Source organism: Protopterus annectens, chromosome 8.part0 (genome assembly GCF_019279795.1).
Source record: "Protopterus annectens isolate FY-2018-M chromosome 8.part0, PAN1.0, whole genome shotgun sequence".
In the NCBI taxonomy this organism is placed as follows: Eukaryota; Metazoa; Chordata; order Ceratodontiformes; family Protopteridae; genus Protopterus; species Protopterus annectens.
This window is the reverse complement of record NC_056741.1, coordinates 1,449,363,129-1,449,379,881: the sequence shown is the minus strand read 5'-3', so window position 1 is coordinate 1,449,379,881 and position 16,753 is coordinate 1,449,363,129. Positions and strand designations below refer to the sequence as shown.

The 16,753-nt window shown below is 36.2% G+C and overlaps 1 protein-coding gene across 1 annotated transcript in view; it reads right to left on the bottom strand.

The window, feature by feature from the left end:
* Positions 1-16,753, bottom strand: part of CCDC153 (coiled-coil domain containing 153) — a 271,504-nt gene that overhangs the window by 55,032 nt on the left and 199,719 nt on the right. Inside the window, exon 5 of the mRNA XM_044079456.1 lies at positions 6,496-6,626. Within this exon, the coding sequence (XP_043935391.1) occupies positions 6,496-6,626 (131 nt within the window). The remainder of the gene's footprint in view (positions 1-6,495; positions 6,627-16,753) is intronic.

Genomic DNA, 16,753 nt, shown 5'->3' with positions numbered 1-16,753 from the left:
TATTACACATTTGGACAAGGCTCTTAAGAAGGGGTTACAGGGTCACATCATATGATATTGATAGCTTGCACTTTCTTGAATAATGAGTATTAGTTTGTAAAACAGTTTTTCTTTTAACACTACTGATGTGCCTTCTTTTGTAGTTTTATTCCCCCCACATCTATAGTTATTAAAATGGTGTGGGAATATCGAAGCAAACAAACTGAAATTTTAAACAAGAGCAATGATTGTAGTTTGAGGGAAACTGTACTATGATGAATAACAACTTTGACTTTACTGCTGAGCTGTTTCAGTACCCATAGGGGATTGCCATGGCAACCAACATGGCACCAACTTTTGCAGTAATAGTTATGGGCAGTAGGAAAAGGATTGCATGTATAGTATATACAAAGATAAAATAGTGTTTTACAGATGCCTTACTGTTTCTTTTTAAAGAAACATCTTTATTGAATTATCATTTATGAGTCAATCATACATTTATCTAAATGAGAACAAACTATTATGACATTTTCAGTAGCAAACATTATACATCACTTATAATCTACACAGTCATTTTCAGTCAAACATTACATAGCTCATTCAATTCCTGCCTTCCCTTATACCTCATTCCTCTTCCAAAGCATTATTCTGTATGTTTTGTTCCCACATTCCCCATTTTTTCTATGTAATTTGCTACTTTTTTCAAAAGATCCCACCTCCAATTATTGTATTTCTGTTACTACATTCACCACTTCTAATGCAACTGGTTTAAACTTCATCTTCCATTTTCTTGGAAATGCTTTTTTGGTAGCCACCAGAATTAAAATCAGCAAGGCCTTACTATGTCTAGAAAATTCTGATTCTGTATCAGAGCTCAAAAAAGTTTTTCTTTAGTTACACCAACTTGCTCATCCAGTATTTCTGACAGGGTAGTCTGCATGGAATTTTTAAAGTCTGCCAACTCATTACACTCCCAAACAATAAGTTCCCAATTACCTCCTTCTTCTCCATCACACTTCCAACATTTGCAATCTATCTGAGGGAACATTCTTTGGAGTCTGCTTACGGTGCAGAAATACCTATGCAAACACTTTCAAGCAAAGATCCTAAATCCTCTAAGCTTTGTTGCATATTTGGGAGCCATACACATATTCTCCCATTGTTTCTTTATGAATTGCTTATCCGCATTCTCTTCCCAATCCTTTCTAACCTTTTCCGATTGATTCCTACAGTTACCATGCAATATTTTATATGCCGTACTAATTATTTATTTTTTAACAGCAGTTTCTGTTCTAGGTTCTGCTAAAAACTCTACCAGTGCTCTTCTTTTACTTAGAATTTCCCTATTCCTTTCCCTTTGCCTATACTCTGATATCAGTCTATGACAGGGAAGGCGATCTCTAGCCTGCAGTCCAAATGAATTCTTGGCCTCTTCCTATTCTGTTAACTTTGCCTCTCTAATTATTTACTCCCAATAACTTGGTTCTTTTGCCGCTTTTCTCCAGTAAATTCCAGCCCTCTCTTGTCTATTCTCTGTACTCCTAATTGCAGTCATCCCTATTAACAGATTCTTCTTTCTCCATTCCAGTGTTGGCTTATACTTTCTGCTACTTTATAAATATAATATTCTGTATGTTTAATGTTATTCTCCTTAAGTACCTGCTTCCAAAATCAGAGTCTCCCCTTGTTTCTTGCACTCCTCCCCCTTCCATTACATCATCATCCCTTTCCACTTTGAATCATAACTTTGTGTTATATAGATGATATTAACTGTGAAGCTCTGAAATACCTCTACAAATCAGATAATTTCAAACCACCTTGTTATATTGGAAGGATTAACTTATCCCAATTGACTTTTGTCCTCCTCTTCTCCTCCCAGATAAAAATCCTTTAACTCTTTATTCTTATCCACAACTTCTCCTCTGTTTGATAAAAATATGTCTGATCTGTGTATAAAATTAAAGGGACTAAAACATTTTCACTGTTTGTATCTTGCTATCCATATCCATAAAACAGAGCTTCTGATTTCAAAGTTTTTGTATTCTCATTTGTTTGGTTTCTTCCCACATACCTGTTGCTGTCACAACAGAATCATTTTTAATTCATAATCCTAATTACTTCAATTCATAATATCCCCATAAATATGGGTATTGCTGAACCAGTTCATGTGTGGGTACACAGTTTACAGCTATTGTCTTTATTTTATCTTAATTAATTTTTGTATCCCAAAAAGACTTTAAATGATCTCAGAATGTTCCACAACAATAAAATGACCATTTCTGGTTTTGTCGGGTATAATCAGGTATAAAATAAAATCTGTAAATAAAGGCAGCTTTTTTTGATTACTATACCAATTAAATCCTTGAATTTCTGAGTCTCTTGTTTTCTTTCCCAGTGCTTCTCAATATAATGCAAATAAAAAAGGGTAAAGAGGATATCCCTGCCCATTTCCTCTACTCAAATAGAAAGTATCAGAGAGGAACACCACCGCACATATATTCACCTCCAATCCCTCATACATACTCTTAACCTTATAATTTAATCAGGGAATGCAAATGCTTCCATTGCCCTACTCAAAATCCCAGCTTAGTCTGTCAAGTGCTTTCTTTGCATCAAGACTCCCCAACAACAGTAGTATTTGTTTACATTCTGCTTCCCTCTGCATCATCAACCTGGTAGTGTAAACCTTGGATATAGATGATTGATTTACTAATGTTGGCAAATGTTGCTTCCCCTACACAAAACCACACTGATCCCTATCCATCAATTCTGACATCACCTTTGCCAGTCTTTTAGCTATTACAAACAGTTTATAATCATGGTTTAGAATCAAAATGGGCCTATATGAAGCTGGATCTGATGGTTCTTTACCATCTTTGGGTATTACAGGCACCATCATTTTCTTCCAGGTGTTGGTGCTTCTACTCCTTTTAAAATACCATTAAACAAAACTTTCCAGATCTTTATTACTTTCTTCCCTACTAGCTTCCAATTTTCCACAAGAGTACCATTTTTTCCTGGAGATTTTACTGTAGAACGCTTAAACATCACCACTCTTGTACCATCTCCTCCTATCCTGTTAGCAGTTAAGCTTCATCTGCCTCTAACCTTGGCATATTTAATTCTTCCATAAACATTTCCATTTGTACTTTTTGTTTTCTATATTTCTCTGCTTTATACAGATTTCCATTAAATTTCCAAAATATTTCTAATATCTCTATAAGAGCTCTAGTTATTTTTCTCGTTATAGACTCCCTAAGCTTGGCAACAAACCTTTCTAATTTTTGTTGCCTGAGCCATTGTGCTAAAAGCTTGTGTATTCTGGAGTTATTATCAGAAACAGTTGTTTAGCCGCAGTCTTTCTACACTCAAGCATATTATTGAGGCAGTCCCCAATTTTCTCTTTAGCACTCTGCAGTTGTGCTTCTTCTTCTTCTTCTGTGAGATTTCCCCCAATTCTGCAATACTTTAACTTTTGTCAGTCCCTCTAAACAATTATTGTTACTTCTTAACCATATCTCTTTTTATTTCCATCCTATTTTAAACACCATTTTAATTTCATCCCACTCCCTAGCTATACTTTCAGAAGAAATTTTTATCTTCCATAATAATAATTACCATTACAAATTCCTTAAATTCATCTCTACTGAACATATAGGTGGGGAATTGCCAGTGTCTCATTTTTATTTCATTATTCTGTGTTTTTATTTTAGTTATTATTGATTCATGATCTAAAACAGTTATTGGATGTGTAGCAAAACTTTCAATTAAATGCATATGTTCCTGTGAAATATAACTTCTGTCTAGTCTAGCACAGTTTTTGTACCTTGGGAAATAATATGTAAATTCTCTCCAGACTCCTACTATTGAATTCATGTCTTTTGTATCAAATATTTTCATACATTTCTTCAAAGATCTACCCTTTTTTTTGTTAAATTTTTCCTTCTAGGTTCCCCCAGATACATCCTCCATGTTTAAATCAAATTCCAGTCTCCACCTATAAGTAATACTCCATGCTGAGAATGGATTATTTCTCCCAGAAGTTTCTTACGGTCCATTGTAGTAGTTTTAAGTGGAATATAAATACACAATAGCATAATCCTTCTCCCTTGCCAGTAGCCCCTTAGTACTACAAATCTACAATTATTAATTTCTCCCCTCTTCTATCACTATTAGAGCTCCTCTAGCAATTAATATAAGTACTCCCCTTATTGCAAATAAGTAAAACATTTTAGGATAGATATAGCCTATACTGGTAAGGTCAATAAGTCGGCCTACATAGCCATTTTGCTTCTCAGTTTTGTGTCACTTTGTTCCAAACATATACATTGACATTTTCTGGCCAACAACCTCAAAATATATTCAAACATTTATTTTGTCTTGACATCAATATGATTACTATATATACTGTCTATGATATAAAGATACAGGCTAAATTTCAGGATGTCATTTAGGAGAAACAGTAAATACATGGAAAGTATTCACAATGTCATTTTAGGGGAAAATTAAATGCTTTTATAAAGTCAGTGTTCTCAGGTATATCCACTACAATGAGAAACAGTAAAGGAATACACAAGTGTTTCTCTTTGAAACTGCCAGTCCCATAGTATTTTTTGCTCCTTACACAATCTGTTGTGAATAAAATGATGAAGGAAAATACAATTTTTTAAAGTAGAATATTAAGGAGAAATTGTGGAAAACAGAAATAAATGAAAAGTGGGAAAAGAAGAAAAAAGAAAAGAAAAAAAGGAGCAATATAACAATATAAATCAACAGAAAGCAGGATGGGGACAGATAGTAAATCCAAGGATTTGTTGTGAAGAAATGTTGCACTGTAGATGACTGGGCAATGTTACCAAATGAAGATGGGGAAGCAAAAAAAAAAAAACACAGTAATAATTTGTTTTGGAGATTTCATCATGGTAACACATCACAGAAAGGAAAATTAAAGTATAAAGCTGTGCAGGAGAGATTATGTTTGTTAAGGAGTTATAGGGAAGAGGAATCCATTGAATATTATTAATATTATTAATCACATGTATGACTAAATGAATTTTATGATTCAATCAGTAAAATTTTTCATCATATGGAAAGTAAAACATTAAATATTGGCAAATATGCATTATATGTATCTACAAAAAGGTAGAGGTTTTTGTACGGAGTATTCAGTTATGGAATGTATATGCTTAATTTGTAGAATTTAATGTCTAAATGTATTGTGCAATAAAAAATGTAATAATAAGGCTTTTTGTTAAAAGATATTAGGAAAACAGCACTATATTTTCCCATATACTGCCTTTTAATATCTTTTCCATTTTGATATAATTTTTGATTTTGCCTTTGAAGTACTTTTGATTTTCATTTTACAACTGGTACAACATTTTAACTTTTGTACATTTTAATATAATAAAAATCCATTATTCTTTTCAATAACTGACCTACCACCAACTCAAGCAGTTGGGAATCTTAGTTTCACATCTCAGGAACACAGGGTGCACTACAGTGCCAGTATTGGAAACTGAATCAAAGCAGCTGGTGTGGGGGATAGAACTTCCTGCCATCAATGAGGAGTATGCTACTCGTTCAGCCATTAACAGCTCTTGCATGTAGAAAATATATTAATTTCTACATAATAATAGACCTTACTTAGTTATAACATGTTTTATAACTTTCTGCTATATACAATGTTTAAATTATATATTTTATTTACCATAGCGGAGTATACACCCTCAGGATTTGTGTATCATTACTGTTGAAATTTCCATGTTTTTTGATGTCAAGGAAAGTGAAGACACTGCAAAATACCATTCTCAAAACTAAAACATTTTTGCATTTTGTATGATTTGTTAAAATCATCATAAATCATTACCTTGATGCAAAATAATATTAACAGGGTACAAGCAGGCACAGTAGTATCTTCATCATCATCTGTGGTAGCAAAATCAACAACACTACACCTCTGTTATAGTATGAAACATCCACAACTTTTTGCATTCTCCAGGTGCAAGTACAGAAAACATAAGAATGTGGTTAAGTATCTGGAGGTGACTGTAATTTAGTCATTTATGCAACCCACTGAAATGTATTGTCCAGCATGCTTTAGTAATGCAATTTTCTTGGCAATTCTGGTTACAAGTTTACTGCTGTGAAATAATGCATCAGCATGACCATCTGCTATTACAAAAAAAAAAAGTTTTAATTAATTTCTAAGTCTGACACATGAACTTGCGTATTAGTGAGCACAGCCTCCTTCCCTGCACTGAAGTAAACACTGGACAGAAAAAAATATCCAGTTTTCAATAAACTGTGTTGTTGTTAAATTGTCCCAGCACCATTTTATGGTTTATTACTAAGGTGAATGCATAAAGTAAATGTCTGTCAATTTTGCAGGTTTGAAGCAGGCATAACTTGGAACAGACATCAGGGGATTCTCAAAGTATCACTGTACTTCATGCTCAACTATAATGCAACTCATGAGATAACTGTAATACTGTACTACTCAGTTCAGGAACTCACATGCAAAATCCTTTCATAGTCAGTCTCCATGTTGTCAATCTTGTTCTGCAGCTCTGCAATCACTTCATCTTTTTCCAGAACAAGTCGCTCCTTTTCACCCTGTGTAGCCTTCAGTTCCTCTCGACATGATTCTGCCAGTGACAGACACAAGTTATGAACAAAAAATTAAAAATAAAAAAAATAAATAAGATGGCCAATTAAAACTATTTCCAAAAGTATAACAGCCATCAGACCTTGTGTTGTGTATCCTACAGTTTTACTTTTTCACCTGTCTCAGGAAACAAACTCATGTTATGTCATCCTTACTCATGCTATGAGACTATTAATTACATTTCCTCAAGGATAAAAGCTGTTATAACCCCTGCTCCTGCAGCTGGACCCCTCCAGGGCAACCTTTCTCAGGGATCTGTGCAGTCTGGCCAGCAAGTGACATGTTATGTGCCTGAACTGCCAGGGACTCATGTTTTCCTATCATCCTATGTGCTGGAATAAGGCCAGCTGGAAAGATTTTTTTTAAATAAATGAATGTATCTGTTAACGCAGATAAAACACTCACCCAAATAGACTGTTTTCAGGCTTAGCCTGGGTATAAATGTTAAATAAAATACATGTATTCACCTACATTCATAATCAATTTTATCACAACACAGGATAATACAAAATCACATGAAAATATTCAAAATTACATGACATGCTAACAATTATGCATGTACTTAAAGGGTAGAAAAGACAGCTTTATTGTCTCATTTTCAGGCAATTAACATTGTATATCCCCTATTCCTATCTTCTGCTTTATAATTTCTCCACCTGTCCCATGTCCTCTTAAATGGCTTTTTAGATTACTTCTCCAAGACCCGTTTAGCAGCCCATTCCTTTTGACTTTATAGTCCACTCTGAGAAGAAGCACACTCAGAGATCCAAAAAGTAGTTAATACACCACAATCTGCTGACCCATCCTCTGCTTTTTGTCATTCACATTCATGATGACCCCTTTAGACCTTCATACACAGATTTACAAACACATTTACAAAAATGTAAGTTCTGTGCTAAAACTAATCAAAGCAGTGTAATACAGTGTATGGAAAATAGAAAATCATAATACTGATAGTGTTATGCCAGTCCCAGTGGGGGTGGGGGGTCATTTCAGATAATGATGTAAAAGCACAAATTGTGTGGAAAAACAAGCTACTCCAGTGTCTCCCAAGTCTCCTAAAAATGAGCACAATGTGCAATGGTGTAAAAATACAGACTCAAGACTTGGGACAGTAGCTCACAGTTACTTAATTCTCAGCTTCTATCAACAAAAGTCTCAAAAGTGGTGTTGTAGGAGGATTAACTGTGTGTGAATAAATAATTTGATTTTATTCCAGTTTTTACTTTGTTAAATATTGCACTGACACACCACAGCCCACTGAATCTACAGATATAAGATTGACATGACAAGTTTGCTTCGAGACAGGAAAATGTGTTACAGAAAAAGTTATGGTAATGTGGAGTTCAAAACATATACCTGCTTCCAAGTAGCTATTTATTTCTGATCCTGTTCTTAGTATTAATTTAAATCATTTTTTCACTCTTCAGTTGATAAAATTATTTTGAATTCTGACTGTTTCTCTGTTAAGGAGAGAGATAACATTTAAACCATATATTCCCAAACAGCTCTAAGGAAAATAAATCATATTCAAAACTGCCATGCAAAGACAATATGCGGCTCATGGCAGAGTCTACACTGGTAGTCATGACCTTTCTCAATGGAAAAATCGACTGCTATAAAAGTCAGCATCAACATCAACCCCCTTTTTGTGCCATTTTGTACTTGGGGGTCAGGGGGTCACATCAACAGTGACCATCACCTACAAAGTTCACACAGCTGAGTAGCTAGCAGAAATAACTACAGGCATGGAAGTTAATAAATTTGCCATGACTATAATGAAGAACAATAAAGTGATAACTCTACAAAAATTTAGTAACAGCAGTTTCTAACCTTTACCATGCCTGAATCTACAGCTAACTTTTGGCCAACTGAGGTCTCCTTAAATGATGTAGACAACAAATAAAAAAAACAAAACAAAACCAACTATAACAGAATTATTGAATGCTGAACAGAAAGAGATATAAGAATTTTAGATGGAAAAGGGAAAGTGCATGGCTAAAGATCACAAACTTATTACAAAATCATTGGAATGGTAGTTTAAATTTAGCTGGAGATTTTAACTGCATATCTAATATAGAAGATACTAGTAAAAAGAAGAAAGCTAAAATATTGGCATCAGCTAAAGCATTAATAGAAATTTACTTAATAAAGTTAATTATTATAGCAATAACCCACGCCTGGGTGTGGGTAATGCGGGATTTACCCACGGTTGGCGTGGTTTGGTCCCGAGGGCGAAGCCTGAGGGACCAAACAAAGATAACCGTGGGTAAATCCGGCATTACCCACACCCAGAAGTGGGTTATTGCTATTATACTATGACATTATTTAAGAAAAGAAATGAAAACTTTTCTTAAATAATGGCATTGTATAATGCCTCTTTGCTGCCCTTCCGCAGCTGTCTGGTATCCGTGGCAGTTGCTGATGTACTGCGCGTGCCTACGCAGTACATCAGAGCTGTGGCCAAAAGCAACGGAGAAAGCAAAATCTCCGTTGCTTTTTACTGTTTCGCTATGTTAAATGGGTTTAACATGCGAGACAGCTTTAAAATAAGCAGCGGTGATGTCCGTTGCTTATTTTAAAGCTGTCTCGCTATGTTAAACCCATTTAACAAAGCGAAACAGTAAAAAGCAACGGAGATCTTGCTTTCTCCGTTGCTTTTTTTTTTTAAAACCTGTCTTGCTATGTTTAATGGGTTTAACATAGCGAGACAGGTTTAAAATAAGCACGGAGATCTCCGTTGCTTATTTTAAACTGCCTATGTTAAACCCATTTAACATAGCGAGACAGGTTTAAAAAAAAGCAACGGAGAAAGCAAGATCTGTTGCTTTTTACACAATGTGTCGCTATGTTAAAGGAGTTTAATATAGCGAGACAACTTTAAAAAAAGCAACGGAGATCTCCATTGCTTTTTTTAAACCTGTGTCGCTATGTTAAACTCTTTTAACATAGCAAGACAGTGTTTTAAAAGAGACTTATACTAATGGAAAAAGTCCAGGCGTCTGGACCTTTTTCCATTAGTATAAGTCGATTTACAACGTGCACGCTGGCCTATCAGTGTGCACGTTTTGGAATATTAATGGGGGGTCATGGTATAATTTGAAACTATTCACGCATTTATTTAATCATAATGCAATAAGTATTAATATAGCAATGGATCCAAAGAAACTTCAGATTTTTTACAGAATTCCAGTATATATGATGAAATTAGAGAATTTAAGAGTTACCTCACGGAACAAATTGATAATTTTCTATCTTAGAATGAAGATGGTCAAGTTAGTAAAGTCATACTATTGGATTCTTTAAAATGCAAATTAAAGATGGAATAGGAATATGGCCTAGTAATAAAATGAAAGAATGGGATAAAGAGTTATTAGTAATACAAGATGATAAACAAAAAAGTGGTCTGAACAACAAAGAAACTGGATAATACTGACGTCATTAAAAAACTAATGACAACAAATTAAACAATTTTAACCCATAAAGTGGAGATAGCTCTAGAAAAATTAACATTGCACAGTTAGGCAATGACTCCAAAAAACTTTCACAGATTAGCTAATAAAAGTAAGATGTCACACAAAAAGGCACAAATCAATATCTGAAATATTAAAACTAATAAGCTTACTTCAGACATACAGGAAATGCTATATATTTTCAAAAAAAAAATCCATGAGGATCTTAAGATAAAAATAATATTCCTGATGATTGCAAAACTGATAAGTATTTAAAGAAAAATGTTACTAATAAATTTAATGATTGGCAAATTTCTCTCTTGAATGAGCCTGTTACCCCAAAAGAAGTTAAAGAAGTTTAAAAAAAAAGGTAAAAAAAAAATGGCAAAGCACCAGGCTTAGATGGTCTAAATATGGAAATATACACTCTGCTTCCATTAAATATTTTAGAATTGCTGAGTAAAGTTTTCAGAATAATTCAGAGTAACATAATTCCTCCCTCGTGGAAATTTTGAACACTCTCAGCTATAAAAGGAGAAAAGGTTAGTTTCCTCATGTACATCTACTTTATTATTAAATGTATATTATAACATATTTGTTTCCATCTTCACTAGAAGATGAAGAGATATAATAGATAAACTGAGATCATTCAGGATTCATTGTCAACAGATTAACTTATAATAATATTAAAAGGGTATCTTAGATTTAGCAAAAGGAACGAACAGACAACTGGCTCTAATTAGCTTAGATAATGAAAGAGCTTGTGCTTCTGTAGATTGGAACTACTTGTTTAAAACTTTGGCAGCTTCTGCATTTCCAGAACAATTTAGCATATATTTAAACTGGATCTTACATTTTTCAAGGATTCATTTCAAACAAATGTACAAAGCAAGGATGTCCCTTGTCTCTTCTCCTATTTGCATTTGTTATTGAACCCTTAGCTAATAATATAAGATACAATGAAAAAATTGACCTTGACCATCCTTATTAATTGAAAAATCTAAAACAGAACTTTTTGCAGTTATTTTACCATCTATAGGTGATTTAAACTACTCAATTGAAGAAACAGAGGGAAAAAATTGAAAAGTTTATCACTGCTGAAATGTAATAATAATAAAACTGAAACTTTAGTATTAAATCAATTACCGAATCGTAAATATAAATATAATTTAAAGATAAATATAAATATAACTGATGCCGCGGTGGTGCAGCGGTAGCGTTGTTGCCTCACAGCAAGAGGTTCTCCTGTTCGATTCTCTGCTGAAGCACCTTCTGTGTGGAGACTGCATGTCCTCCCTGCAGTCAAGTGGCGTTCAAAAGACATGCATGAAAGGGCATGCCTTTGTTGAAGGTTGGGCGTCGGGCTGGCACCTCGGCACCATAAAAATCGACTGCCAATCATTAGCGGACCAGAGTTCCGCTGTGGCGACCCCTAACCGGGAAAAGCCGAAACAAAAAACAAAAAATAAATATAAATATAATTGGGAAGAACAATATAATATTTAGGAATAAAAATTCATCAAGACGTGACTAAGATTATTAATCATTATTTTGAAAAAAATAATTGAAGAACTGTTACTCCTTATTAAAAATTGGAATGAGTGTTTTTCACTTTTTTAATTTTTCCAAATCTTCTGGGTTTCTAATACCATGTCAGGAAGGGACCCCATTCCTAAGTCAAAGCATGATTAAAGTTCATGAAATTAGCACTGTTTCAATCTCTGACGTCAGCCAAAAGTGCTCTTCGCAGCACCCGCAATGTGCCCAGTAATGACTCCTTCTGCTATTTGTATGGAGTTACATGTACTGGTAGCATATTTAAATACGATTGTAGGCTCTTTTTTTTATAAGACTCGTTGCTCCTACTGCTACTACTATTGGACTATCTGGGTATCTTTCTTCCACATTGCTCTCGTTTCTGTTTGCAAATCCTGATATTTTATGAGTTTGTCTCTCTCTGTATGCAGGACACTGTAGTCACTGGGTGTTGCAATTTCAATGATCAATGCTACTTTTGCCTTCTTTCCCTGGACCACTATATCTGGTTTTCTAGCATCTATCTTTTGAACTGTTGGTACTCATTATTCCATGTGATGTAGGCTTCATCATTTTCTGTGATGCTTTGTGGCTCATATTTCCAATGTTTTTCAGCCACTTCAATACTATAATGTTTGCACAATCCCCAATGCAACAGTCATTATTATGCCTTTCAGTATACAGGCCTTCTGCCATTAGTATGTCGCAACCAGCAATGAGGTGTACAATTGTTTCCAATTCTATTTTACAAAACCTACATTTGTCTGTTTCTCCCACATGTTCAATGGACTTTGTAAACCAACATGTATGTAGCCTGCTATCTTGGGCTGCCAATATTAACCTTTCATCTCTTGGTTTAAATTCACCTCTCCTTAACCATTCCTGCATTTGTTCCTGATCACCATGAGGTTCTTCCAGAAGTTTTCTATATTTGCAACTATATTTATGCTTTTTTATACATTTCTTGCCTTCTCATCTAGTCCTTCACCTTACATTCTTTCTTTTGTTTTTTGGCACATTCAGTTGCTGCCTGATTTTTATCTACTTGTGGTTTGATTTTCATTCCTGCTTGATGCCAGTATGGTTCTGCTAGCCTAAGCAGGGAAGTCATCTTAGATTTATTCTCCTCATGTTTCAAAACCTTCGCTACATTTGGGTCTTGTGAGTTAAGCAGATATGTGTGAAGTCTCACGATTGCAGATCTATACACACAATCAATTTCAAGGAGGACCATCTCTTCTTCAGAAGAGGGAATACATAATCTTGGTATACACATATTTTTATAAATCATTTGGTGAGCATAAAGCATCCTACTTGTTTTCCTATCTAATCTATCCAGCATGTTTTGGGGCCAGTCAGTCACTCCAAAACTGTAAGTTAGGACAGGAAGAACAAACTGGTTTATAGCTTGGATTTTCTTCTTAGATGTCAAAGCTGTTTTCTGGATTAAAGTCTTCTGAAGTACTCATCACTAAACTTTATTCACATTTGTTTATGTTTGATTGTTGATCCTTCATCAATTCTCATATATATATATATATATATATATATATATACACTCCATCTTGCTCAAGTTCTTTTATATCACATTCTTGTCCCAAACTGATGTTTTCTTGGTGCTGCAGTTTTCCTGCTTTAAAGGTTGCTTTTGCACATTTATCAAGACCAAATGACATTCCTATATCATCTGAAAAAGTTTTGACAACTTGCAGTTGTGCTTTCAGTTCCTCAGCTGAAGAACTATATAGTTGCAAATCATTGACAAAGAGAAGATGAGAAGTCTTTGCACTTTGTTGTTTTCTAGGAGCCAAACTGTAGCCATGACCTAAGCTGTTAAGTAGACAGCTTATTGGATTAAGGGCAAGGCAGAATAGCAGTGGTGACAGTCACCCTGGAATATCCTCCTTTGGATTTTTATCCCTGCAATAATAAGCTGTCCTTTATCATGGCTTAATTGCAAAGTCATCTGCCACTGTTTCATGGTCGCTGTAATGTAACTGATCAGTGTAGGGTGTATCTTATACATTTTTAAGCAATCTTTTATCCATAAATGTGGAATACTATCAAATGCTTTTTTTGTAATCAATCCAGGCCATACTTAAATTCTTCCCCTTTTTACCATTCTCCACTATGACTAACAACAAATGATCCTTTGTTCCATATGATTTTCTTTTATTGCCCTTTTGTTCTGTTGCCATAATTGAGTTTTCTTCTAAATGACTATAAACTGTCTGCATCGTTTCCAGTGTATAGTTTATACGTCTTCAGAAGGCAGGTTATTGGTCTATAATTTTTAGGGTAGCTTGCAGGTTCACTCTTAAGTAGGAGCATTGTTTCGCCTGTTGTTACCCAGGTTGGTGTCTGGTCAGGGGGTGTGCACATAAATAATTCTTAGTCATGGCTAAATCTTCATACAAAGATGTTAACACACCAGAAGTTAGGTACTGCATCTGGGCCTTGGGTTTTCCAATTCAAGGCTGTTCTTAACTTTGTTTCAATCTCTCTGGTTGTTACTTCATCCTATTTCATATCCTGTACCTTTAAATTTCTTATTCTTTCTTTTACTTCTTCTATCCATTTAGCATCTTTGTTATGTTCCACAGGATCTTCATAGATACACCTCCAAACTTAATCTATTTTTTTTTTCTTTTTTTGGTGGTCTTTCAATTGCTTTTACCTTATTTATAGGTTCATAGGTTCATACTAGGCTATCTGCCCAAGGGCATTTATAAGCCTAGCCCATAGTTATGTGGCTTTCGCCACCCCTTTAGTTTGAATAAAAACTATGCCTATCATTTTTCTGTGCCTCTGTCAAGCAGTGACACTGAAGTAATCCCTGGGGTATATCTGCAATCTCCCATCCATTGGTCAAGATTCCTCTTGAACAAGGCCAGCGAGGTGCTCTGCCTCACATGTACCGGGATTTTGTTCCACAGCATAGGGAGTCTCTGGGTGATGAATCCGTCCCTCCAGCACGTTCTATTTATAACCGTGTCAAGGTTTAAGTCTCCCGCCCTTGTGGTTCTGAGGGATCTAGATTTTTTGAGGTGAAGCATATTCATCAAATCTGGGTTTGACATGGCCTTATATGTCAGGCACAGGTCACCTCTGAGCAAGCGGTATGAGACTGAATAGAGCTGGAGTTCTTTCAGTCGGGCAGCATAAGACATATTTTTGAGACCCTTTATCCTTTTGGTGAGGAACTTTTGGGGCCTTTCAAGCTGCATCAGGTGTCTGGTCAGATACATTCGAACGGGCATTGTACTCAATCATAGGTCTAATGAGTGATGAGTACAGGGGACGATGACCTCCCTTGATCTAGATGTGAATCCCTTCATGATCAGGTGGGCAATACAGAAGGTTTTCCTAACTACTTTAGCAACATGAGTGTCAAGCGAAGGCTACTGTCAACTTGGGTCCCCAGATCCCTGATGACTTTTCTGTGCTCAGTGGATTGCCATCTATATGGTAGCTAGGGTAACCTTGTTTTTCCCGAAGGGTATGACTATGCATTTTTTGGCGTTTAACTTCCGGCCATGGCTCTGGCACCAGTTATCCATTTCTGTGAGGCCCTTCTGGAGGATATCTGTGTCAGATGTGTTTTTGACTATGGGGCCAGTTTGCAGTCATCTGCAAACTTTGTCAGCCATAACCCTCCTGTGTTTGCTTGTACTTCAGAAAAGTAGATGCCGAACAAGAGTGGACCCAGGACTGAGCCCTGTGGGACACCACTTGTGACAGGCTTTGAGTCTGACATGGCTCCAGCAACTCTGACCCTGTGGGTTCTGTCGCTAGCCAGTTTGCAACCCATCTTGTGATGTATGGGTTTACATTCAAGCTGATGAGTTTTTCGATGATACCTGAGTGGGGTATTGTGTCAAGGCCTTTGCCAGGTCGAGGTAGGCTGTACGGACTGCCTTTCCTCATCAATGGCCTTGGTGACTGTCTCGAAAAAGTCAACCAAGTTTAAGAGGCAGGATCAGCCTTTGACAAAGCCAAACTGGGTTGGATCCAAAGTCTGCAAGTTCCTATGTATTTATTTATGAGTTCCATTATGATCCTCTCCATGGCTTTGCAGATAAGGCTTGTCAAGCTAATGGGCGGTAATTTCCAGGGTCTGTGGAGGCACCGCCCTTATGAAGTGGGACCACAGTCGCCGGCGCCACTCCTTGGGTCGTGATCCTGAGGTGAGGCTAAGATTAAACAGCTGTCCTAACTGTGGGTTTAATTCCTCGTTGAGTTCATGAAGCACACAGCCGGGACACCATCCGGTCCCATGGATGCTGTGTTTTTGCCTTAGTGAGGGCAGTTCTCACCTGGGCGTTGGAGATGTTTGGGGGCTACAATCCTCTGGAATAGATATCTCTCCTTTTGGGGGAGAAGTTTGCACTGAACCTGTCAGCCAGTATGTTAGCAATGTGTGTAGGTTCAGTAATTTTCACATCATTTTGAACTAATTCTGAGCATATCTGGGAGTTTCCTCCTAGGTTTCTAACATAGCTAAAGAAGGCCTTATGATTGTCTTTAGAGTCCTTGGCGATTTTTCTCTCAAAATTTGCCTTGGATGATTTTATGAGAGCTCTTAGTTTTTTACTTATAATGATCAAAGGTGTCTTACCTTTCAAGGATTTTGCTCTATCTTGTAGTAGCTTCCTCCTTTTGTTGTAGAGCTTGTTTATGGCTGGGGTCCACCAGACTGGACGCTTGCCTTTGGTACAGAGAGTCTTAGTTTTGTTTGGGATTGCCTGATCCATGCAGTCCTGTAGGTGCTGGTAGAAGGCATTTGTAAGTGATTCAGCAGTTTGAGTAATGTTTACCACTGGCTCAGGGGCCTTAAAGGAGACCACACTAGTTTTTAGAAGTGTGAAATCGGCTTTTGAGAAGTTTTTCACTGTGGTCTTTTTGTTTCAGGTGGGGCGGGATGAGGACCTCCAGCGAGATTAGTTTATGATCTGATCTCACCAGTGAGGGGTATACTTCGGTGTTGAACATTTTGATCCCATGTTCGTGATGATGAGATCAAGTATGTTTTCACCTCTTGTGGGGATGGTGACTAGTTGTTCCATGGCATTTGAGTTTATGAACTCCAGGAATCTTTGGGTTAGAGTGTTCGGGCTTG